The sequence below is a fragment of the Malania oleifera genome, chromosome 2 (assembly GCF_029873635.1).
Source record: "Malania oleifera isolate guangnan ecotype guangnan chromosome 2, ASM2987363v1, whole genome shotgun sequence".
NCBI classification, from domain to species: domain Eukaryota; kingdom Viridiplantae; phylum Streptophyta; class Magnoliopsida; order Santalales; family Ximeniaceae; genus Malania; species Malania oleifera.
This window is the reverse complement of record NC_080418.1, coordinates 77,143,026-77,170,301: the sequence shown is the minus strand read 5'-3', so window position 1 is coordinate 77,170,301 and position 27,276 is coordinate 77,143,026. Positions and strand designations below refer to the sequence as shown.

Here is a 27,276-nt window from a genome sequence, read left to right as displayed (position 1 = left end):
CACCACATTGAAAGAATTCATAGATCATCCCTTTAGGTATTCGATCTCATGTAAGAAGGTGTAGTTGGGCAAACAAAAGTTTATTGCTCAAGTCTTCGGTGTCATATCAAACATTGCCAAAGTGGATGGAAGTGATGTGCACGTACAAACTTGGTACTGTAGTCAAGTGGAGGTAGACTTCTGTTCTAGAATACGAAAGCTCTGCAACATTGGTATCTGTATTTTGATCATTTGTAGCATCCATTGAGGGTTTTCATCATTGCCCTCCTAATATATGTGTAGATGGGACACACCTGTATGGTAAGTATGAAGGTAAACTCTTTATTTTGAGGTCCCCATATGCAAATAGGCAAATTTATCCCTTTGCATTTGCCATTGTCCAAGAGGAAAGCTTCGACACATGAAGTTGGTTTCTATTTTTTCTTCGTTCTGTTACCGATAAGAACAAAATTTTCTTGATATCAGATAGGCATTTAGGCATCTTGGCTGTCGTGCAATGAAATTGTGATTGGCAACTATCTCGTGCCCACCACTGATTCTGCCTTGGGCATGTGGTAAGAAACTTCAATACTAAAGTAGCAAATGTCAATTTAAAGCATATGGCAGAGCGAGCAGGGAGGGAGCATCAGGTAAGAAAATTTGACAAGTGGATGGAGAGGATAATTGATGAAGGTGGAGAAGTAGCAAAGCCATTTTTTGACCAAATCCCTCCTCATATATGGACTCGGTGCCATGATGGTGGATGAAGGTACAAGAACATGACCAATAACCTTGTGGAGTGATTCAATGCCATATTGAAAGGAGCTCGTAGCCTCCCAATAAAGGCCCTTGTGCAACCAACATTTTATCATGTTGCACATTATGTTAATAGCCGATGGGAGGCTGCTCGTAAGGCAATTGCAGGAGGAAATGCATTAACTCCACATATACTGTTAGCCTTGGAAAAAAGGAAGCTTAAGGCGACTGGACATCAAGTCACAACGTTCAATAAGTAGATTGGTACATTTAGCATAACAATGGTATAACAAGGGCCATATAAAGGAAAAAAAGTTCAAACTTTGAGCATCAATGGACACCAATGCTCACGTGGGAAGTGGCAAGATTCACACTTTACCTGCTCTCACTTGTTAGCTACATGTGCTTAGACATAGCTGAACGTTGTCAGGTTTGTTTACCCCTGCTATAGCACTGGAAAACACTATGCGGCATATGCAGTCGACTTTAACCCGGTATGGCACAAGGCGTACTGGCCAACATCCTCGTTGCCAACATTGCAAGCAAATCCTGCATTAGCTTGACCTAAAGGTTAGCCTAGGAGCTCACATCTACATAATGAAATGGACGTAAGGGAAGGTAGGAAGAAGAATATGTGCTGCATATGCCATGAACCCCATAACCACATAAATTGTTTGAGAAGAATATTGAAAAGTAAGGTGTACTCCCAAGAGGGGGGTGAATTGGGATTTAAAATTTTCTTTGCAAACTCTATGTTTTACAAGTTTTTTTAGTTTAGTGTTAACCCTAACAAATCTTATTTTCAGCAGTCACCCAAACACAAAGATAATGATTAACAATCCTTTGAACTTTAATCAACAATCATACCAAGTTCAATCTTTTATGTTAAAGACCAGTTTGGTTAAATTCTCAGGTTTTCTTAATATTCAAAATCAGAATCAATGAATAAAGATAATATCAAGGTGATTTTCAAATCATCGAATAAATCAAGCTTACAACTTTCCTTTAGTAGAATAATGAATCTCAACTTTAATATTCAGCACTTCAGAAATTTAATCCAATCAACTCCGTGATTCAAATCAATATTAAATATTCAACTTCAAGTTCAAACCTTTGATGTGAATACTCGACTGATTAAATTCCAAAAATCATATTAGAATGGTTTCTAAATAAAACTCAAATTTTCAATTCAAAACTAAGAATTTATTCCTTTACTTTAATTACTAAAATATAAGTTTCAGATATTTGATTTTTGAAAAACTTTAAGTTTAAGAAACCTTGCAGCTGTTTTGATATTCAAAAATCAGAAATTTGATGATTTTATCGAACCAAACAATTAACTAATATATGCTGAATTTAATATGGTTTAGAATTAGAATTCCAACACTCCCAAAAAGTTTAGTAAGATATAAAAATCATACACACATTTAATATCCTTGCACAATTTAAAGAGAGTAGGGAGAAGAGCTTAGAACCGGATTTTTACAAGGTTCGGCCCAAGGCCTACGTCCTTGCCCCAAGCAACCGTTGTAAGGATTCCAACTTTCTTTATTAGGCCAAAGTTACAACCTCTCTCCCTCAAAGGTGGAGTTCACCTTTTTAACAAGAATAATCTTTTTCTAGGCAACGATTCAATCACCTGAACCGCCATAAAGAAAACTAACAAGAGAAACAATAGCCTTGTGTACAAGTAACACTCTCAACAAGAGCATATTAGTACAAGTGAATATCACAATATACTTCAATCAAAATCAATATATAAATATGAAGCTCATATGATTGTTATCGGATTTCTGATTTAGAATTGAAATTCTCAATGTAAATAAATCAGAAAAACCTTGGCTTTGTCAGCAATAGCATAGCAATAGCTTTCAAAAAATTTCATTAGTAGTTTTCTGGAATTTGTATTATGTGCTCGCTAGTTATTGTTTAATTCTTGAAATCAACATGTATTTATAGAGTTAAAAAGTAATTTTTTGTGTTTCCCAAGTTGCTTGGAGTGTTTCCAAATTTTCATGAAGTTTGGGGGCCAAGTAATCAAATTTGGAAAGTTTTCTTCGCTGTTATAAATTTAAAATCACAAAGGTCAGTCGCTTGTGTCTTTTAAATTTCAAGGTATTTTTGAAACACAGTACAGGGTCAGTCGCCTGATCTTGAGAGGTCAGTCGCTTGACTTAGTTCTGTCTGCTTTCTTAAAAAGCTCATAAAATGTCAGTCGTCTGTCCTATTGTCAGCTTCAACCACCTTTCAGTATTTTAGGTATAACTTTCACTATAAAACTCCAAATAAGAAGATCTTGGTATCAAAATGAAGCTAAGAAAAAATTCCATCACTTTATTTTGAACATTTTTGAAGATAGGAAACCATTGATAGAGAAAATTACACATCAATGCAAATATAGAAAAAAGAAGGGAGTTTGAAGAATCCTGTTTTGGTGCTTTTCATTCCAAAAATAATTTTAACCTTTTTGAAATAACTTTTTACCTTATTAAAATATCTTCCAAGTATTTTAAAAGGTATCTAGGTCCAAATAATTAACCTAAGAGTTTCATGTATTTATATTGAAATCGTTTGAAGTACTTACATGAGACTTAATTTTTAAGACTAAGACTTTCTAATCACTAAGTCTTCATGCGTTGCTTCCTTTATTTATGTTTGTGTTGACTTCATGCTTCAATAGCCTTTTAGCTTCATAAGATCTTCTATCTTTGAGTTCGAGCTTTCAAAAGACTTTTCCAAGCACTTGTTTTGAACACTTGAGTCCTGAATCATCACTTAACCAAATATGTTAAGTTCCTTTACTTTGTTATCATCAAAACAAGAATCTAAGCTTTGTGAGGCCTACAGATCCTACTTGGGGATGGAGCTAGCCCATCACATTGACTTATAACTTCCACGTAAGCCTCATTTTAAGGATATGTTAGGACTTTATAGTATTTGATTTAGTTAGTGACTATATTCAACTTTTTTATTTTGCAACATTGATCCTGGGCTGAGCGATCATTCCATTTTGACGTTTATCGAGCAACACTAGTCCACCCGAGCATGGGCCAACAGTCATGCAAAGCCCTTGTACTGCCGAGGGGGCACACAGTTTTTGGAGCACTTATTTGGTGCTGATGACCACATCATTGCATGGATCCAAATGACAGAATTTACAGTATTTACCATATTGGCCATATCCAGTTAGATTGGAATTTAGTCACGGCCTTCGTGGAGCAATGGAGGCCGGAGACACATACCTTCCACCTACTCCATGGTGAGGCAACGATCACATTACACGACGTAGCGATCTTGTTCAAGCTGCCTATTGACAAAAGGGTCGTCATTGGTTATACGTATGGACCAGTAAAAAGTGATGCAGACCAACTGGGATAAGTGTTACTGCATTGTATGTGCCACCAGTTGTTAGGGGTTCTTCCACCCTAAAACACGATGCACGGTGCCCGCATCTGCATGTGCTATCTACAAGAGTAGTTTAGTCATTTATGGGCAGATGTAGATGTTTAAACTATATCATTCTTCGCACAAGCCCACATTTTATGGTTCATATGATGGAAATTACTTTCGATTTATTGGGAAGTTACACCTATATGATGTTCTTGCCACTATTAGAGAACCTTACGCAAATTATCTTATATAGTTAGGGATCGGTGACTTTGGTGTGGTTGTATAGAGAGATGTGCCGCGCCACATACTTGTCGAGGAGGGAGATCTCCAACCCTCTATGTTTACTACATATCTAGGCATGGGAGAGATGCCCCTCCCTAGCTCCTTCACATCTGGGTATGCTGTAGATTGCGAGGGATGCAAATAGCCGTCCAGTTAACTGAGTATCACTGGCATACCGATTAGTAACAACATATATTACAATGGAGTTGTACTCTAAGTATTAACATATGTTAAAATGGAGTTGTACTCTAAGTACTATGAAATAGTACTTACTGCTTCATTACATTCTAATATTTAAGTTTTATTTTTGTACAAGTGGAGGGACGATATGAGGGCTTCGTTAGTTGTGTAACATACATTGCCCTGGTATAGGTTTGAGTTGGACATGCACCGGGAGCATGAGGTATTCAACTTTAACAAATCACAGTTTTTCTCTATAGGAGATATGCATAGTTTGCTTAACTTTTTCTTTTCTGTTTATGTGCAGTTCATATGAAGGTTGTACACCAATGAGGTTATAGTCGATTTACCCGCCGATTATCACGTCGGAAGTGACTTGTGGGTAGCCTGAGTGCTACTTATATGTTTTCATATTGTGGAGTGGTATCTCCTTGATTGAATTATGCGTTAGTTTAGCTATCGGCAAGGCATTCCCGACCTCTTCTCGATATCGAGGGTACATCTACATGCATACGACCTTCATGCAGTTGACAGATGCGGTCGAGGGGTGACCAATTGGACTACTTTCTATAAGATGTATGTGGATGCGTGGCAGCATTGGAGAGAACACATCATCCCAGTGGAGCCAAAGGACTATCCTTTGTGTTCGGATGACCTATACTTCTAGTAGTATAGGTCCATCACATAACGGTTTGTGGACAAGCCCACCACTGTATATGTGAGCCTCGTAAGTAGACATTAACTCACATATTATACTTTTTTTTTTATGGATTTTATGATGTGAATGTACTAACTAAATATTGTTCTATGCTGTAGGCTAACATACTGTAGGAGGCAGATCTGATCTCTCCATATCCTATAGTACATGGATTAGAGATACCTAGATTATAGATTGTCCATGAGGACAGATGACGGACCCATGTACCTCGACCTGACCTGCTTACATGAGGAGGTTGAGGAGCTCTAGTATGAGGTCATATTCCACGTGCGGATCGTGGTTCACAAAGCCACTTTAGTGAGCTGCCTGTTGTATAGACTAAGTACGTGTTTGGCCCGTCAGCACCATGTGCATGTTCGACGGAAGCTGATATTGCAGAGCCATCTAGTAGCAGACCATATGCTGCAGATGTTCCTTCATCCTCCAGGCCTCCAGGTTTGAGTATGTTGTTGACTCTCCTACCACCCCATCCATGTCATTCTTATTGGATGATAGTCTAAAAGTTGAGGACATGGATGTACTAGTCATGCCACCTCGTTCTCATCTAGCATCATTATGTGAGTCATCTCCCCATCCACTTCATATAGATGATAATGATGCAGTACCTCAGGGCGGAGATGAAAGACCTACAAGATGACAACGGGGTGGGAGACCAAATGGAGATGATGAGTAAGGAGAGGGCAGAAGCATACGGTAGCCACCCGGACACTAAAGACCACCTGCGTGTGGCACTTGAGTAGTCATTTGTTGTATGTTCTTTACGGCCTATATTGTGTTGTATAGTTGTCTAATTCTTTTGATTTCATTTGTATAACCTCATTGCATTATTTCTGTATAATTGGGGATGTTCATTTGTTGTTCCCTAATATGTATATGTAATTGAAAACTACTATTTGCATAGTCTCAATGTATGCAATTGTGTATGAAAGTTGTGAAATACTGTTATCGATTGTTAAATTTTTACAGTAATTCAACATAGTGTGAATGTCAATAGTGATGTATGAAAGTTGTGAAAATACTAGTATCGATTGCTAGTAAAAATTATTTTCTTTGAATAGGTGCAAATATGAATTGATATACTCAATTTTAAGAGGAGACTCTATCGAAATTTTTATAGTAATTCGATGTACTATAAATGTGTACTCCGCCGACATTTTTAGATTTCTTTCCTTTTTATCTTTATTGCTATTATTCTAGATCATATAGACCACTTTGTATTTATATATTTATGTTACCTAAGTACATTATCTTGAACTGCGCATACATTGTGTTGGGTTAAACTTAAAATAAAAAAAGACCACTTCAAAAAAAAAAAAAACGAGTCAATGATAACTCTCCATAGATTCACCTATATAAGCTGCAGTTAAAGTTGTAAAAATAAGAGCTTGAATACCACTTGTAAATAGTCAAAGGAATATAGTCGGTATAGGAACCACTAAAGGTATTAAAGAAACAAGAACAACAACTACTAATTATCAGCTAATATATTTTCGAAAAGTTGAAAACTAAGTGATAAATGTTTTTATTCAAATTTTCTTTTGATCATTCGATGAATTCAGTGAAATCAATTGAAATGAAAATCTACAGATTCAAATAATTCTAATAAAAAAAATTACAAGTTTCATGTTGCATGGATAGTGTAAAAAATGCTGAATGGTCTAGCGCTTTTTAAACAAAAGATGTCGTTCAATCCAACGTTTTTTAGTTGTGTCACACATTATTTAACGGACAACTCTCATTGTTTAAAAGACGCTGGACGGTCTAATATCTTTTACTTAAAAAATATTGAGTCATCCAACAAGTTTTAGAAAACATTAAATTGGGAATTAAAGTTTCCTGAACTTTTATTAAATATTTTTATATAAAAAAAACCAAAAATAGGAAAAAACTCATGGATGGAGGATCAATTATTTTTCCGTTATGCCGTACTGGCAGGATAAAAAATTTTTCCGTTATGCCGCACTGGCCCACACTATATAACCCATTTGTTTCGCCCGGCAATAGTTTGTTGCTTCCAATAACGTAGGAAACAAATCACCAAAACTGCAAAACCAGTCCGTTGCCAAACACGGATTTTTTATTCCAACTCGTTTCCTTCTTTACTAGCTCCGTCCCAAAACAAATCAAAATTTCCATTTCCCCAAATCTCACCTTGAAGGCTTGCAATTCTCTCTCTCTCTCTCTCTCTCTCTCTCTCGCTCGCTCGCTCGCTCGCTCGTGAAATTACGCATTTTTTGATCGAAAACTTCTGATTCACTGTCATGGCCAGCCGTTACGATTCTAATCCGTTCGACGACGAAGAGGTCAATCCTTTTGCAGTGAGTTCGCCCTCCACCCTCTAATTGTTATATGTGCATTGATGTTTGGTCGGCTGAATCTTTTTGGATCTGTAATTCTTTTGATTGCGTTGAAGGATCTTTTTGGTTGCTGTGAAAATATAGGAAGATGAAGAAAGAATTTAAAAATTTGAATTGTTAGTTTTTACGTCAGGACCTGAGGAAACAATCAAATTTGTTAATCGACTAAGCTGCGCTTAAATTTTTCTCTTAGCTGAGTTATTCTAATTTTTTTTTTTAAATCTAGTTTTTGAAACAAAACAGTGTAGAACGCTGATTTTAAGATGCATTTTTTTCTTTTTTATTCTGGTCACTGAACAATCAGTCGGGGTAACTGATTTTATAGATCGGAATTTTAAGTTTTGCTTTTTTAGGTGTTCATTGTTTCAATTGACATTTTATTTTTTATTCGAGAAATTATATGTGAGAATAAGAAAATTAAAATCCGAATTTTCCGAGTTGTCCATTATTTGGAACTGCTACAAGACCGTCCAAAAATCTATTTAACTATTTGCTTGCTGGATCCATTATGAAAGCTATATTGTGAAGACATACAGAGAGTATAAATGAACTTGCACATAACATGTAAGAACATAGGGAAATTATCTGATCAGTTACCTATGGAGAATTTTATTTTATTTTTTTTCCTTTTTTGTTTGGGAATAGTTGGTGTGGGGGGGGGGGGGGGTGTGAAGGAGCATCAATTAGATTTTAATTTAGCTGAGGTTGTGTGTGACTGAATTGAAAGCATTGAGAGAAAAATTTGGGGTGGGGGTGGGGGTGGGGAGGAGGTACGGTCAATTTCAAATCACTTTAAGCCTACATCATGGATCTGCACTCTTATGGTATCGTTGATTGCGTACTCCTCATGCGCGCAGACTCATTTTCTGTTGAGCATTTGGATGGTGGGGGTGATCCGTATAAGTGAACATTCATTGACATAGATACTCTAAGATCACATTGGTGAGTCCTTATCTTTTGCATTAGTTATTGATGAATCAGCTAGGCATATTTAGGCAGATGACCCATGGTCATTTGCAGATGATATACTTTTAGTTGACAAGACTAGAATATAGAGAATTGTAAGTTTGAAAAGCTAAGGAATATTGAAGCTTTTGGATTGAATAAGACTAAGACAGAGCATGTAGAGTATAATTTGAGTAGAATTATAAATAAAAATAATGATATATTAAAACTTGACAGCCAAAAAATATTTTAAGTAAGCATTTTAGGCATCTTGGATAGTAAATTCATAATAGATGGGAGTTTGACAAGGATATGAATTATAAATATTAATGGTTATTTAGTCATTTAGCTTTATTATTAATTGTTAAGAGTCTGGTTTGTAATAAGTGTAAGTTAGTAAGGGTATTATGGTCTTTCCTATTGTACTTGACATATATTATAAATAGAGGGAGAGACCTATCATTGAGTTTAGGTCTCCATTTTACCCAATATTATTCAACATGGTATCAGAGTATGATTCTGAAACCTAAACCCTAAGTGTTACCACAACCATCAAACCAAAACTTGAAACCTAAAGTCCGCTGCATGTCTATCATCATAGAAGATTTTTCATCCAGTTTGAGTTCTATTGACCTTAATGTGTCTCTTCCTCTGTCATGCCTTCCAAATCCAAACCTTGTATCTATGCTCAATCCTCCTACATCTTCATCCAGTTTGAGTCCTTCTCGTCGCTTGAATCATCCCAATTTGCAGGCATACACATAGTGACTAAAGTGGGAAGTGCCTCCTTCAGCTTCTACTACTATGCCCCTAGTTCCCTCATCAGATGATCTTATTTCCCATGATGTTGATCCTCCTATAGCTGTTTGAAAAGGTAAACGCACTTGTACCCAACATCCAATCTCTAATTTTGTTTGTTATGATTTCTTGTCACCCTCGTATTATTGTTTTGTTAGTACTTTGTCTTCCGTTGCTCATCCAAAACCAATTTCTGAAGCCCTATCTCATTTTGGGTAGAGGACAGCAATGCATAAAGAGATGCGTGCACTACATGATAATGATACTTTTAGTACCTTTTCCTCCTTATAAGTCTGTGGTTGGTTGTCAATGGGTGTACATTGTGAAAGTCAATCCTAATGGTTCTATGGCTCATTTGAAGACCTGCCTTATTGCTAAGGGGTATACTTAGGTGTATGGTTTGGATTATTCAGACACATTTTCTCCAGTCGCTAAACTTGCCTCAGTACGTTTATTCATTTCTTTAGCCACCACTTGTCATTGGCCTCTACATCAGTTAGATGTGAAGAATGCTTTCCTCCATGGTGATCTTCATGAGGAGGTATAGGTTTGTTGCTCAAGGGGGAGTCAGGCTCATTATGTCGACTTAAGAAATCATTGTATGGATTTCTTAAGTCCAATCTCTGCCAAATGGAGGCGATGGATTTTCTTTTGTATATCTATGATGCGTTTCTCCATTATGATAAATGGAACTCCTTGTGGGTGTTTTGAGAGCTCTAGGGGGTTGAGACAAGGTGCCCATTGTCTCATTTGTTGTTTGTCTCGGTTATGGAAGCCTTAGGGAGAATGCTGGATAAAGCTGTCCATGATGGACACATGTTAGGCTTTGGTGTGGGGCGTATAAAGGGAAGAGCTTTGGTGGTGTCTCATCTTCTCTTTGCGGATGGTACTCTAATTTTTGTGACGCTGATCTGGGTTAGATTTTGTTTCTCCATGTGTGATACTTATGTGGTTTGAGGAGATCTTTGGTTTAAAGATAAATTTGGGCAAGTCAGAGTTGGTTCCTATTGGTATGGTGTTTAATTTTGACTTATTCTTGCACGTCCTTGGTTGTAAAAGGTGATCTTCCTATGAAATATTTGGGTATTCCTTTGGGAGCCAAATTCAAGGATAAGACAATATAGAACCCAATCTTGGAGAAGACAGAATAAAGGTTAGCAGGGTGGAAACATTTGCACTTATCTAAGGGTGGTAGAGTCACATTAAGTAAAAGCACTCTATCTAATTTAGCCACTTACTTTCTATCTTTATTTCTTATTCCTACTGCTGTGGCTAACCGTATTGAGAAACTTCAAAGGAATTTTTTATAGGGTGGCATTGGTGATGAACCAAAATTCCATTTGGTTAAAAGGGATAATGTTTGCTCTCCCATTTCTTCGGGTGGTTTGGGGCTAAGGAAGGTAAGACAGTTTAATGAAGCTTTTCTTGGGAAGTGGTTATGGAGATTTGGGATGGAGAAGGCTACTCTTTGGAGGCAAGTGATAGAGGTGAAATACAGTTGTGAATGGGGTGGTTGGTATTCTAGGCCAGTTAATGGTCCACATGGTGTTGGCTTGTGGAAAAATATTAGTTGGGGATGGCCTTCTTTTTCTTGCCACGTTCTATATGATATTGGAAATGGGTCCAAGGTGAAATTTTGGCAAGACCATTGGTGTGGTGAGACGTCTCATGTAGTCAACTATCTTGATTTTAATAGATTTTATTGAGATAAAGAAGCTAACATGGCTAAGCTTATGAAGTTTGATAATGGAGTCTTGTTTTGGGATGTAAGTTTTTTTAGGGGTATGCATCTTTGGAAATTAAAGGCCTTGACTGGTTTTATGGATACCATATATGGTGCATCGGTGAAGGGGTCCGGTGAGGATAAGATGTTCTGGAAATCTGATAGAGAGAAGGGCTTCTTGGTTAAAGGTTAATGGGCTCCCAAGATTGTGGATTTCCTTGGAAAAGTATTTGGAAATAGAAAATTCCATCTAGAGTAGCTTTTTTTGTTTGGGCTGCTACTTTAGGGAAATGCTTAACGATTGAAAATTTACGAAAAATAAAGGTTTGGATATTGGATTGGTGCTACATGTGCAAGTGTAATAATGAGACGGTTGATCATCTTTATATTCATTGTCCGGTTGCAATGGACTTGTGGGTTATGGAGTTTGGTTTGTTTGGAGTGACCTGGGTTATGCCGCAATTTGTAGTGGGACTTCTAGCATGTTGGCAAGGTAGATTTGGTCGTTATCGAAATGGGTTTATTTGGTTGATAGTTCCTCATTGTTTATTGTGGTATCTTTGGAGGGAGAGAAATAGTAGGTGTTTTGAAGATAAGGAAAGATCCATTTCGGACCTGAAGCTATTTTTCTTCACAACTTTGATGGATTGATTGGTTGCTTTGCGAAACCAATCATTTTCTACTGTTTTTGATTTACTAGATTCTTGTAATTTTTGTTTTTGATTTGTTTACCCCATGTACACTCCTTGTGTACTTGGTGTTCATTTTTTATATCAATAAACTTATTACTTATAAAAAAAAAAAAAACAATCTCCAAGGGCATGGTTTGACCGTTTTAGTGCTGTATTACTTGAGTTTGGCCTTCATCGGTGGGCAGCAGATAACTCTGTTTTTTATCGTCATACTCCATCTAGCAGGATTTTTCTTCTTGTATATGTGGATGACATTGTGATCACTAGTGATGATGATCAAGGTATCCAAGACCTAAAACTTTTCCTACAGAGTAGTTTCAGACCAAGGACTTGGGACCATTGAAGTATTTCTTGGGTATAGAAGTATTGAGATCTCGTATAGGAACTATATTGTCACAGAGAAAGTATGTTCTTTATTTTTTAGATTAGACGGGGTTGCTGGGATCCAAAGCTGTTGATACACCCATGGATCCCAATAGTAAGTTAGTGCCATGTATGGGTGATTCGTTGCCTAACCTAGGTCGGTATAGGAGACTTGTTGGAAAGTTGAATTATCGCACAGTCACCCAATCAGATATATCCTGGTGTTGTGAGTCAATCTCTTGATTCCTCGAGAATAAGTAACTAGGATGCAGTAATTTGCATTTTGAACCTTGAATGTTGGTTAATGGAAGGGTGAACATTAAGAACGCCTATGAGTCTAAGATGAACCTACATCTTCATATATGGCATCTAGGATAATGAAAAGATCATAATTCATAATGGTTCAAGCAAACACTAATAGTTTTCATTGCCCCCACCATCATAGATTATGTGATACTCAAATTGCTGAAGTGTACATTATGTCAATAGGAAGAGAATAAAAAATGTAGCATCATAAGTGGACAAGCAATTTTCAAACCTAAAACCCAAAAACCCTCATTGTGCAGGTCTTTAGAATATGCAATATGATCTTAGTATTGATGCACACAGATATCAAGTTAATCTTTGCTTAAGTGTCGACAATGCTTCGTAGTCGTTGGGCTCCCTCATGCTTGACAACTCTTGCATGCCTAAAATGCTTGTTTAGCTTCAAAGATGGTCGTTATTCCAACATTGTTCATTATTAAAACCCTCTTGCTCATTGCTAGTAGGGTAAAAAAGTAAATAGATACAATTGGTCTCCATTGGCTCGGTCTTATTTTCCACTATATGTAAGGATTTCTTTTTAGGGCACTATTGAGGTATACGACCCTTCTCCCCAAGTTTGTAGCATTTTACCTAGAGCTTTTTTGATTCGTATGCTTCCACGAGAACTCGACTTGGCCACAACTTTAGCTTCTCATGATCCAACCACTTCTTCTAGTTGCTCTTCACAAAGACGTGTTGAACAATTGGTCTTAGAGCTTGATATATATTGTTGGCCCATGACCGAACATAACTTAACATTTTAGGTAAAGTGGTAATCTAACATGGCATTGGAGTTGGTTGCCAAGAGTTCCTAGGTTCTAGTCTTGTTGCCTACGTTTATTGTGTAGTGTTTAAAAAGTATTTGTTTGTCTCTCCATGTGCAATCAGACTGCATGTGTGGGGGAGTGTCAAAGCTTGACATACATTGTTGGTTCACAACCTAACAACTTAAGATTTTATGTAAAGTAGTAGTCTAAGAAACTATGACCAAGTATTGTGCCCTTGTTGGTGGTAATTTTGGTTTCTTGGAAGAGTAAGAAAGTGGTGGCCAAGTCAAGTGTTTAGTCAGAGTACAGGGCTATGGCTCACACTGCATGTCAACTTGTTTGGTTGAAGAACATGTTGGAAGAACTAGGTTCCACATTGTTAGCCCATGGAGTTGATGTGTAATAATCGAGCTTGTATTGCCTCCAACCCTAGTTTTCCAGGTTCGAGCAAAGCACATTGAAGTTGATTGCCACTTTATTTTGGAGAAACTTGTGCAGAAGCTCATTATAACAACTCATGTGAAGTCTAATTTGCAGCTTGCTGATTTATTCACCAAAGCCTTGGGAGCTGCTCGTGTTAAATTCATTTGTAACAAGCTAGGAGCATATGATATATATGCTTTAGCTTAAGGGGGAGTGTTAATGGTTATTTTGGTCATTTACCATTATTAGGGTGTGCTAGAGTTATGTTAGTAAATGTGAGTTAGTAAGGGTGGTATTATGGTCATTGGTATGTAGTTAGGGTTTAGGTTGGATCTTGCTTTGATACAATGTTAGGTTACCACTTTACCTAAAAGCTTAAGCTACTAGGTTGTGGGCCAACAATGTATATCAAACTTTAACACTTCCTCACATGTGCAGCCCGACAGCACGTGGAGAGATAAACAAACAATCAATAACACCCATGATAGGGAATGCAATAATTTTTAAACACCACACAGTAAATGTGGGCAATAGAATTAGAACCTAGGACTTTTTGGCAATCAGATCTAGTACCATGTTGAAAAATTGGGTAAAATGGAAGACCTAATCACAATGATAGGTCTTTTCCCCCTATTTATAATATATGTCAAGTACATAGCAATGAGTATAATACCCTTTCTAACTTTAACTTACATAACTCTAGCACATATTAATAATGCTAAATGACCAAAACAACATTAACTAGATGAGTCCTTTTCTACATCCTAGGGGGCAGGATCAATGGATTAAAAGTGTTTGAGCTTGATTTGATCGTCATACCAAAGTCCTCATTGTACCTCATGACCTAGTCTTGTACATCCTGTGTACGTGTCAACGTCCATGCCATGTTGAGTCAACGAATACAAACAACCATGAGTATACTTCTTGGAAATAGTTGATTGGCATGAACTTATTAATCGGCTTTTCTTTTCGAGATCCACCGAATTATGGGACCTTCTACTTGATTGCAGTGTTATGACTCAATGTTAACCCCAAGTGCTGGCATAACCTTTAAATTGGTTATGGTGAGGTTGACTTTGTAACACCCTTGTAAGCAAAGATGTTCTTTAATTGGTTAATCCAACCATAGAGTTCAATTGGCTCACCTTCCCTATTGAAATTAGGTGTATTTTGAGTTTAGTTCCATTGTCATGGTGTAGAGCATGATGATGAAAGTTACCCACATGTGGATGCATGGTTCACTTGTTGGTAAAAGTAGAGGTAATGGTATCATCAACCACTTTTTCCTTTCCTCTTGACATCTTGGCAAGCCATTGGCCAAGTGACTGAGGTCCTTAATGTCTATATGATAGTCGGTGGTGTCCTTGCTATATTCTTGAGCCACTATGTTATTTTGCTATAGAGGTGTCATAGTCGTGCTCTCACGAATTGTTCAAATTAACCACACCTCATTGTGTAGGCTTGAAATGGTCCTTGGTTACCATAGTTTTGCACATATAGTTGGATTGAGACTAGCTTGTGGTTAGTCTTGTGGTTGACAAAGGTAGGTCTCATTTTTTTTTTCTTTTAGGGTTTGGGTTGGAAATGGAATGGATTTAGGTAGAGAGAAAGATTGAGCCTCGCTCATTGTGGTTTCAATTAGAAAAGGGCACCAATAAAAATCTTGGCTTTAAATGGAATGGGTTTAATCTAGGTTTGTATTAACAAGGAAGAGAGGCTTATATAACCTAGATGGGTCAAAATGGGTTTGAATACCTTCTTTTTTGTGTGTGAAGATCTCATGATTAAAGGGGATGGAAAGACTTTCCCACAATCGACTGCTGCATGTGGGTGGACTATCATTGGCAATAGGTTTTGAAGTTGTTTGATGACAATGCAAGGTGAGTGTTGAGTAATTGGATAAAGTGGAAGACCTAAACTCAATGATAGGTCTCTCTTTTTATTTATATATAAGTATGTACAATTGGAATGACCATAATACCCTTACTAACTCACACTTATTACTAACAAAACTCTAACACATGATAACAACAATGCTAAAAGACTGAATAACCATTAACACTCCTCCTCAAGTTGGAGCATATATATCATATGCTCTTAGCTTGTTACAAATGAATTTTATACGAGCACTTCCCAAGGCTTTAGTGAACAAATTAGCAAGCTGAAACTCAGACTTCACATGCGTCGTCGTGATGAGCTTCTATACAAGTTTCTCTCGAGTAAAGTGGTAATCAATTTCAATGTGCTTTATCCGCTCATGGAAGACAAGGTTGGAGGTAATGTGAATAGCAACTCGATTATCACACATCAACTCCATAAGTTGAGAATGTGGAAAAACTTGTTCTTTCAATATGTTCTTCAGCCAAACAAGTTCACATGTAATGTGTGCCATAGCCCTATACTCTAACTCAGCACTTGACCTAGCAGCCACAATTTGTTTCTTACTTTTCCATGACACCAAATTACCACTGACAAAGATACACTACCCGGTTGTAGATCTTCAATCGGATTATGATCGGGCCCAATTAGCATATGTATATCCTTGAATATGAGTTTGACCCCAATACTGATACAAGAGACCTCTCCCTAGTGCACCTTTGAGATATCTCAAAATGCGAATTATTGCATCCTAGTGACTTGTTCTCGGGAAATTGAGAAACTGTCTCACAACACTTGTTGTGAAGGATATATTCGGTCGAGTGACTATGAGATTATTCAACTTTCCAACAAGTCTCTAGTACCAACTTGGGTTAGGCAACAAATCACCCATATTTAGCATCAACTTTCTATTGGGATCTATGGGTGTATCAATAGGTTTGGATCCTAGCAGCAGCCCCGTATTATCTAAAAGATCAAGAACATACTTCCTCTGTGCCGTACGAGATCTTGATACTTCTATACCCAAGAAGTACTTTAATGGTCCCAAGTCTTTGGTCTGAAACTTACTCTGTAGGAAAAGCTTTGTGGATTCATGGGTTTTTGGAAAGGATTATGGATATCTCCATTTGGCATGTTTTTGTAAATAGGATCATGAAGGATGACTGGTTTGGGGATATGATGGAGTTGTTAGGTCCTGGATGCCACGATCATCATCACCAGTGATCACAACGTCATCCACATATACAATAAGAAAAATACGACCCGATGGAGTATGACGATAAAAAATAGAGTGATCTGCTGCACACGGATGAAGGCCAAACTCAAGTACACAAATGCACTTTGGGCCTTAGAAATAGTCCTATCAAGCACTACACTTAGCTAGCACTTTAGTGATTATTTTATAAACACTAGAAACTAAGTTAATTGGTTTGTAATTATAAATCTTGATGGACCTATTTTTCTTTGGCACCAAAGTGATAAAATTAGAATTATTAATTTACTAAGAACTCCATTCCAATAAAATTCATTAAAAACCTTCATAAGGTCATTCCTCATTATTGTCCAACAATCTTGATAAAAAGCTAAATTAAAACCATCCAGCCTAGAAGCTTTATCACTCTCCGCCCCAAAAACTATAGCTGTAACTTCCTCTCTCTCTAACTAGGCTATTTTATCTAGGCAAAGGATTCCACTCTAATCCTTCCACCATCGGTCTACTCTTATCCTTATCAGAATACAAATTATAATAAAAATCAGTGATCTCTTGTAACGACCTGCCTATTTTACCATATATATATATATATTTACTACATAACAACATTAATAATAATCTTGATAACCTGCTAAAACTGAACTAATCATGATCAATCCGGAGTTGTGGGTACCGAGGATATTCCTGTCATACATCTCTGATATTTAAGCAGCAGAAAACATAAATTACATACATGCCATACAACACCAATTACAATACCAGAGTTCTACTGAGTTTACCATATATACAATCATCCACAAAAAGACCAAAAAGTATCCTAGGGTCTCAATCCAAAAACCCATCTGACCCTAGCTCAACTACTTACCCTTCTGACAGGGTGGCTCGATCAACTTCTACTGTTGTGGGGCTCTATCCGCCCTTCTACCTGGATTTCCTGAAATGTTTGTAATGCTGGGGTGAGACACCTCTTAGTAAGGGAGATAAACTAACATCAGTGGGTGGCAACATGAGCATTAATGAGACATAAACATGAACTGTACTTAATTGTATAACATGTAAAACTGCTTGTATAGTTTATGAATAAAACATGATTTGACATAACATAATATATCATACTAAATTTCTGAACATGTAAATCATCTTATATAACTGTACAATACTGAAATAATACCTAGGATGGATAGTTAGCTAATATCATGTCTTACCCCCCACATGATAGGGTTGTGCGGCCTGAAGGTGGGACCGAGTAATGGCTGACCGACCACGCTAAGTCAACATAAGTTTGTAAGTACGATGGGCTTGCCCCACCTGGTCCAGATTGCCAGTGGGACACCTGCACTACCATGAAGCCACATCGACTACCATCTCCCATATTCTATCTAAGATGTGTGGTAGAACTAACATAAACATAAACTTTAACATATAGCTACGGTACCGTGCTTCCTGAAACTAAACTAAGCCATCCAGGTTCTGATAACATATAATACATTTCATAATACTGGTACATAACTGTTTCATATTTCATAGAAATATCTGACATGATCATATTTTTATGAATTCTGACATAACATACATATTTACGGCATTCATGCCAACATAAATCACGGCATCTATGCTGACATATCATAACATATAAATCACGGCATCTGTGCCGGCATATCATATCGTATAAATCACGTTATCTGTGCCGGTATAAAACATAACATACTGAATCTTAATATTTCTGCACTGTTAACGTATTATTTAAAAATCATAATTCCTGTATTGTTTGATTTTTTTTCTGAAAACTATTATAACATGCTTATTCTGAGAAATCATAACATTTTGGTATAACATAACTTTCATAGAAAATCATACTCATGCCACACAAATGTGAATATTATTCTAAATATAAAACTTGAACTGAAACCATGTTTTCTACTAAAATGAATAAAATCCATTTTCCTGTTCAACAGCAGTATTCCCAAACACTGTATTATATCATATGTAATTTATGAAAATAAATGTTGTATAATAATAAATAATTTCATGAAAATGCTGACTTAATTTATTCCCTTACCTGACTTACTGAGAAGCCCACAAAATTAACCAAACTTGCTACTGTGTGTGTTCCCAGGTCAACACCTTGAAATTCACATTTCCCCCACAAAACTCCAATATTATCTCACCTAATACATTTTCCTCAGTGTAGAAATACCAAATACCTTATAAAGCTTAAAAATAACCAACTTAACCAAATTTTGGGATGGTGCCCAAGTTGGCCTAATCAACAATTTACTTCAGCAAACTTATAGAGAATCTTCCCAGGAGTAGCGTGGCGGCTTCTGATCGTTGAATCAGGGAAGAACGAAATCGGAAATCTAGAGAGAGAGAGAGAGGCTAACATGCAAATCTCTCGCAGAAATGTGATTTTTGGCCTTATATAGAGTGCTATCCACGTGTCCTCATCGACGAGCCATGTCACTTCGTCGACGAGTCCAAGAAGATGGTTTGTCGGCAAGCACATACCTTTGTCGACGAACTTTAGACCTTGAAATCAGCTCTCTCGGTAAGTTCTCGTCGACGAGACATGTATCCACGTCGACGAGCCCAACTAGGCTGCTCGTCGACGAACACTCTATGCTCGTCAATGAGACCCTGCTGAGTCCCCCTTTGGAATTTTCCTTTTCTCTCCTTTCTTATTTATTTAATTACTATAATTCTTCAGGTCTCTACATCTCCGAATCACATCTATTAGTCTGTGATAATAACCCTCTTATCCACCTCCATCTCCTTTATCAAATTCTTTCTCATTTTTCCATTTGCCATCTTATAGAAAAATCTAGAATTACAATGGTCCATCTCTAACCCATTTTAACTTCATATTTCGCCTCCAACTTCTCATTTCCTTATAGATCAACTCCTCCAATTCATTTTTCTGAGAAATCGTTTCACCTTTTCCTCCTTCAAAAGGGTTGCTTCTTCTTCCTTTCTAACTCTTCCAAATCTCCTAGAATAGAAGACTTTTTAACCCTAATATCTCCAAACACCTCCCTATTCCATACTTCCATTTTTTCTCTCATCCTCTTCAACTTTTTCATCCCAACCCCTTTCCACGCCCTCACTCCACAAATCCCTAACCAAGGATTGAAAAGAGCTATGGTCTAACCACATATTCTCGAACTTGAAAGGGTTGGGGCCCCAAGGCACTTTCCTAGATTCTGATAGTATAGGAAAAAGATCAGGTGGGTCTAGTTAATACTACTTGAGTTATATTTGGAAACCCCTCCTCCCAATCATTAGAAAACAGGAACCCATCAATTTTATTAGCCACCCCTCTAGCCCCACTCACTGACCACGTAAAATTGGCGTTGCCAGAGGAAATATCCCTCAAGCCACACTACCTAATAACCAAATCAAACTTTTGCATAGTTGCATTAACCCTACCACCCCCTTTTTCTATTGAGGGAACTTGATTGCATTAAAATCACCACCCACAATCCACCTCGGCGAGCAAAAACTAGAAACAAAATAAAGTTTATCCCAAAAAGAACCCATAGAAGCAAGCTTAGAAGGACCGTACATAGAGGAAATCCACCATTGACCCCTCTCTCTAATTTCAAGAAGGATTGAAAGAGATTAAAAACCAACTAAACTATCCAATAGTAGTAGATCGAGTATCTCATAAAACTAGAATGCCACCTTTCGCACCTTGAGAGGGTACAAAGACCTAATTCTTACACTACCCTTCCCAAATTCCTCTAATGACCTCCCCCTACAATAATAGGTGAGTTCCTTAGAAAACCTCCCTAATCAAACATCTCTTTCTAGCATCCCCTAAACCCCAAACATTCCAACTAATAATCTTCATAATCTAACACGTGTACTCCCTTTCCTTGCCCCTTTCCTTGCCCCATAATTGATGCAAGAAACTAGATTTTTTAATTCTTTTTCCACCCTCCTTTTTTGTTTGCCCTCTCCAATTTTTGGACTCAACCCTAACTTGACCTCAATGCGTAGAGGACTTACTAACTTTAACCTTATATCATACAAGAGCTTCTTTGGATCTTTGTGGTCCCTTTCACTAGCCCATTGGCCAACACCAAAGTAACTCCCCCCTATTAGTTCCCTTATAGTGGCACAAAGATTCATAGGAAAAAAAAGGGCTGAACAAGAATATAAAGAATGCCTTTTTCAGATTCCAAAGAATTAAGATCACCCACTGGATCCACCATCTTCTTATCATTGTCCATCTCGACACCTAGAGGACTAACACCAATGACCACTTTTTTAAGAATAGGCTCAAGAGCAAGGTACAAAGGTCCCTTATCAATCGAGTTTTACTCTAATACGACTTGTGCTTACCAGAACCATCTAACCCTTTCTCGAAGAGGACAATAAAAGGCTCTCTTCTTGTGTAAGTTGAGGTGTAAGTAGTTGTTTCTGTGTAAGTAGTTGTTTCTTACTTTGTAATATCTCTTCCATTCTTTCATTAAAGCACAAATTCCCAACAAGTTCTTCCCAATTGTCTTCTCCTCTCATCTCTATCTCACTTCTCAGCTGATCAACTAATAATCCAAAGTCAGAATCACAAAAGCTCCTGAGATCATCATTTGCCTCTAAACACCAATGAACCAGAGTCGAAATAATCAAATAACCATAATTGCCCACCACTCCTAAAAATCAGAATCATGGATAAGAGTTATTTAAAGACCAAAAGAGGATACACCAATCAACTATGAAAGTCAAGAATAATTTTCCAAAGGGGTGTTTGAAAGATTGCTGGGATGTTTTGATTATATTTTGGCATATGAAAGCTGTAGTAGAAGCTTTTGGGATCAATTTTTGGGAAAATGACTCTCTCGATGGTCGAACACGAGAACTTGGAGAAGGATGATTGTCGAGGAAGAGTCAACTTCAATAAATGATCAGTCGACTAGGTTGAAAGAATCGATTGATCACTCTTTGTCACTGGTGGAGTGGAATGGTGTCGCAAGGGTCTATTAGGTCTAATTGATGGATATAGGCTTCGAATACTAAGGAGGTGTTGGGTCTTCGATTTGGTTTCAAGTCTAGGTTAGCAGAGAAGATTGGTTTCGGGCCGAAATTTTTGGGAGAAAGATGTTCTGAGGTGTTCACCATGCTCGCTGTCGTGAAGGAGGGCAATGTTGGGTAGAACACATGGCCCATCAAACCTAACTAAAAATTATTATTTTATTTGATGCACATAATTACATCCACACACTGATTCCTAGATTGGTTTTAGGCTAAAAAATTTGATAGAGAGACGTTTGGAGGTGTTTGCCATGCTCGTTGTTGCATAGGAGGGCAACGTTGGGGAGAGAGCATGGCCCTACAATCACAATTCAACACCATCTTCAATCTCACAAATTTTATTACATTTATATATCAAACCTTTTCCAAGAGAGCCTTTGAGAAACCACAAAACTCTACAAGCAACATCTCATTGTGGTTTCCATAAATTGACTCACCACCCCCATTGCAATAGATATACTAAATCTAATGTCAATCAAGTAGATCGACTTGCCAACCAACTACCTATATCAATGTTTGTCTTCAAAGTCTGGTCCGACATCCCCAGCCAACGTCATTTTAGGATCTAGAAAAGTATTAACTGGTTTAGCTCCCAACAAACTAGTCTCACTTAGCAAGTCCAAGGTAGATTTTCGCCAAGTAGATTCAACCCTTTCCTACACCTACAATCTCAATACCAACAAAGTAATTTAGAGTACCAAAGTCCTTGATTTGAAATTTAACTTGAAGCCACCACTTAACATCAACAATCCTGTTTTGCTCCGTGCCAAAAATGATGATATCATCGGCATAAATTGCTAGAAGTACCATACTTGTCTCCTTTTTGTAGACAAAGACTAAATGATCAACATGGGATTAGATAAAGCCAAATGTAGGGAGCAACAACACCAAAACAACTCCTTAATAGGAGGAAGATCCTCCAAGTCCCATGTCCTCAAGTGGTCAAGGCATCTATTTCTACAACCATTGCATGCTTCCACTTGGGTTTGCAAGTGCTTCAACATGTGAGGAAGGGATAGAAACAAAGGAAATAGACAAGGGAAAAGAATGCATAACACTAGGAAGGTGAAGGATTGAAACATAAAGGATTAGAAACTAATGAATATACATTTCTGAGTGCCTTTTAGTGAGCAATGGGCAAAACCAAGTCACACTGACAAAGATGCATTTAGTAGCACGTGGAGAGAACTTGTACTGACAAGCATGTTGAATGTGAACAAAACACGTGCATCCAAAGATGCAAGGCACTATAAAGAACATGTATGTTTTTTAAGTACATGATGGAGAAAGGAATTTGTCCTCCTAGAAAACTAGAGGGCATCTTTTTAAGCAAAAAACGGACTAGAAGTCCAAAAGGTTTTAGGAACATGCATATAGAGGAGTAGATAATGTTAGGTCCAAGTACATGTCTATCCTTTTATAGAAGCCTGCTTCTAAAACTAAGTACCGTTCCCAAGCCCAATATTATGGATTGATTGATGTAGCTCCAAAATGTTCACTAACTCTCACTCCCTATCATTGACTGCCTTGCACTAAACAAATCTTAAAATACTTGACAGTCATCTCCTCTAACAAAGTCCCATACTAGCCTATTTATTAGCATTAATGCAAAATAAGAGAGGGAACAACTCCTTCAATATTTCTGTCTTTATGCCACTCATAATTGCATCCTACGGTCAACTCCGACCACAAATCCAGGGCTGGAAAGTGGCCCATCTCTTCTTGGGCTCCTTACATAGCCTTGTGGATTCCCATATGAATCCTACTTTGAGAGAGGAAAAATCTACCCACATTCAGGCATACTGCAGCCAAAATTCTCCTCTAAAATCTATTCTATTGAAGTGAGAAACTCAAAAGCTATTTATGGAGAAGTGATTTGTTAAATACTTCTAACCTTATTATTCATAAGTCATCCTCCCTAAAAGGATAGTAGTGGTGTTGTGGCTTAATGTGTTTGGCAAGGATTTAGAAGGGTCGAAGGCCTTAGCCAGTCGCTCTTCCTTGGAATGGTTGCTCTCCTATTTTGGTCTCCCTCTTGGATGCAACCCTAAATCCCTAGCTTTGTAGGATCTTGTGATTGTGTTGGTAGGAGGATGGAGGGATGCAAAAAGACGTACTGATCTTTAGAAAATTTTACCACCATTATTAATGTTGCCCTCTCTAACCTCCCCATTTACTTCCCCTCTCTTTTAAGAGTGCCTAGGAGTGTTGCCAGGACTTAAGAGGAGATGATGTGACTTTCTCTAGTTGGGTTTTTGGAAGAATAAAGCAGATCACCTTGATAGCTAGGAGGTCAGTAGTAGACCTAAATCTGAAGGGGCTTGGGGCTTGGTAATGTGGTCTCTAAAAACATCTCCCTAACTAGTAAATGTTTGGGGAGGTTCTCCTAAGAGGTTAATTCCTTATTGCACAAAGGAATAAAGTAAGTATGTGGTTCAGTGGAATGGATGGGATTTTTTAGAAAGTGGTATTGTTTCTTATGCAAGCTCCTTGAAGTTTGCGCCCAAATTTGCTTGCCATTTCTTTCCCCTCACTTGATTCAAAGTGGGTAATGGTGGTTTGGTTCTGGGACGATGCCTTGGTGGGTGAGAGTTCATTGGAGCTGAAGAAGCCTTACTTGTTTGAGCTTTCTACCCTTCACAATGCACTTATGAACACTTTTCTTTTGAGGGAGGCTCTCTTTCTTGTGAGTTTCGTTTTTTATTTTTATTATTTTTTATTTTTTTATTTTTTTATTTTTTTATTTTTTTTATGGCAATGAGGGGGTTTGGGAGGGCGAGTCTTCAAGTCCCCTACTTAAATCTTCGTCCCCTAATTTCTTCTCTTGGTGCCACATCATTTGGAAGGTGAAGGTTCCCCTTTCATGATTTGGGCTTTCATTTGGATTGTGACTCTTAACAGGATTAACGTGCATGATTTGTTATAGATTAGAAGGCCCTACAAGGCTATTGCTAGATTACTGCTTTAACTAAAAGCTAGCTGTTAGGTTGTGGTCCAACAACATAGCTTTAACACTCCCCGGCATGTGCAGCCCAATTGTACGTGTAGATATAAACAAACAGTAAATAACACCCATTGCAAGGAATAAGGTAAGTTTTAACCACCGAACAATGAATGCAGGCAACAAGACTAGAACGCAAGATGTCCTGGCAACCATAGCTCTAATACCATGTTAGATTACCACTTCGCCTAAAAGCTTAAGCTTTTAGGTTGTGGTCCAACAATGTTGTCAAGCTTTACCAGCTATCAGCCTTGATATGTGCTTGCTGTGCTGGGACTCCAATGAAATGAATGCATACCTCTTCCTTCATTGCAAGGTGGCAACCCATCTTTGGAGTGCTCTCTTTTCGTGTTTTGGTGAAGAATGGGTGCCATCTTGGCCGGTGGGTGACTTTTTTTCTGGTGAGATATTGGGGTTTTGGAAAGAGTATGAGGGGAGCAACCTTATGATGGGGTGCATTTTTTGCTATTTTGTTGATGTTTTTTGATTGAGAGAAATGTGAGAGCTTTCAAGGGTTGTGCCTCTCCTAGTTGGTTGTTGAATAGAGCAGTATTATTGGCCTTCTGGGCACTTTCCTTTGGGGTTTTTCACTGCCCAATCTTGTTAAGGATTGGAGGGCAGCATTACTGTAAATTTCTTGATTTTTCCCCATTTGCTTTTTGGTGGACATCTTGTTCTCCTCTTATTGTACTTTGTTCGTTCTCTGTTACTACTTTTTTATTATCTATATATATACATACATACATACACACATACATGTTTTATATAATACTTCTAAAGATGTCAGTGCTCAACATAGGAGTGGATCATTTAACCGATAAATTGAAAATTCTAAGGTACATCAGGAAATGATGGTAGCGAAGTTTTTTTACGTCATCACTGCCTCCTGATGTACTGGTGGTTGTCAAAGTAGTGGCAAGTTGCATCCTCTTGTTTGGAGACGCTGCTTAAGTGCCCAAAATATAAGGTGGCCCAAGAAGTAGCTCAGACAATCCTAAGCTACATCTGGTGACAAGATTTTTTTTTTTTCCATCGCCACTGCTTCCTGATTTAGTGGAGGTCATCAAAGTGGTGTCAAGCGGCCACCTCTTGTTGTTGATGCTGCTTCAATTTATGGATAGCTAGTTTGTGGTCATGGAGGGCGGGTCTTGGATAATAGTAAGGTTGCTCCTTTGTGACTGGTTGGTCCTAGGTTCGAGCCCAAGGAAACAACCTCTCTGCATAAAAGTAGGGTTAAGACTGTGTACACTGTAATGACCCTCCCCTTACCCTCGCAAAGTAGGGAGCCTTATGGCCTGGGATGCCCTCTTTTTTTTTTTTTTGTTTAAGTTTGTGATCATGGATCTCATGAGCATGTGTGCTTCAAGCAGTGGGTACCAATGGGCATGGAACATGTTGTAGTGCTGTGTTGTTTCTGTTTCACATTAAACTTCCTTGTTATCAATATGGTACAACTCCTAGCTTTGAAATTTGAGGTGAAAGTGGAATCTTTCAATAATCTACTAATCAGTGGCGGATCCAAGAGTTACGATTGGGGGGCCAAGGTATATATAAAAAATTGATTGATTTTCTTTAGCTAAATTACGCACTATATCAACATTAATGAATAACAGAGAGAAAGATTTCATTAATTAAAAGCATGAGTAAATATATTCAACCAATATTTATAAAAGAGTCAAAGATTCCATACTGTGAGCATAGTGTATACATAAATTATATATTGTTAAAAGATCAATTTCAAACTAATAATCCAACTTGGATAATAATCCTATAATTGTGCTTGCCGTCTCTTCATAGCATAAAATTTAAATTTGCAAAAAAAAAAAAAAAAAATGCTACACAAATCTAGATTTATTTTTGTCTAATTTCATAAATTTAAATTCAAGTCTTGAAATTCATTCCCAAACACCTTCAAAATATTAGCATAAGGGATGGTTCAGAAAGTAGATATTGAGAGTTTGGACCTCTTAATAATATTGATGTGTATAATTAGAAAAAAAAAAATGCTACATAAACTTATATTAATTTTTATCTAAATTCACAAATTTAGAAACTCGTCGCTCCTAAATACAATTTCAAAATATTTAACATGAGAATATATTTGCGTAGAAAATTTTATCAAGCTTCAAATAAATTCTAAGCTTGAAACTTGAATGAGGTGCGGCGTGAGGTTAAGGAGACAAGACCAGAGGGTAGGGCTTTCTCCTCTCAGGTTGAAGACAAGAACTAAAAGAAAGGGAAGGGTTTTAATTTTTTGCAACAAAATTTCATGTAACCTTTGTTTTTTAAATTAAAGAAGAAGAAGAAGAAGAAGAAGAAGAAGAGGGATCCTTCCTTTTAAATTAGAAAAAAACAAATCAGGAGAGGGGCAAACTTGGGGGGGGGGGGGGGGGGGGGGGTGGTGTGGGAGGACAGTGGTATGGTATCACAACCAAGGTAAACAAAAAACTTTTAACAGCTTGGGCGTGGCA

General features: G+C 37.6%; 1 protein-coding gene across 1 annotated transcript in view; it reads left to right on the top strand.

The window, feature by feature from the left end:
• The first annotated feature begins 7,279 nt into the window (after nucleotides 1-7,279).
• LOC131149468 (secretory carrier-associated membrane protein 1-like) overlaps nucleotides 7,280-27,276 on the top strand; it is a 31,180-nt gene continuing 11,183 nt past the window's right edge. The window contains exon 1 of the mRNA XM_058099921.1: nucleotides 7,280-7,623. Within this exon, the coding sequence (XP_057955904.1) occupies nucleotides 7,567-7,623 (57 nt within the window). The 5' untranslated portion in view covers nucleotides 7,280-7,566. The remainder of the gene's footprint in view (nucleotides 7,624-27,276) is intronic.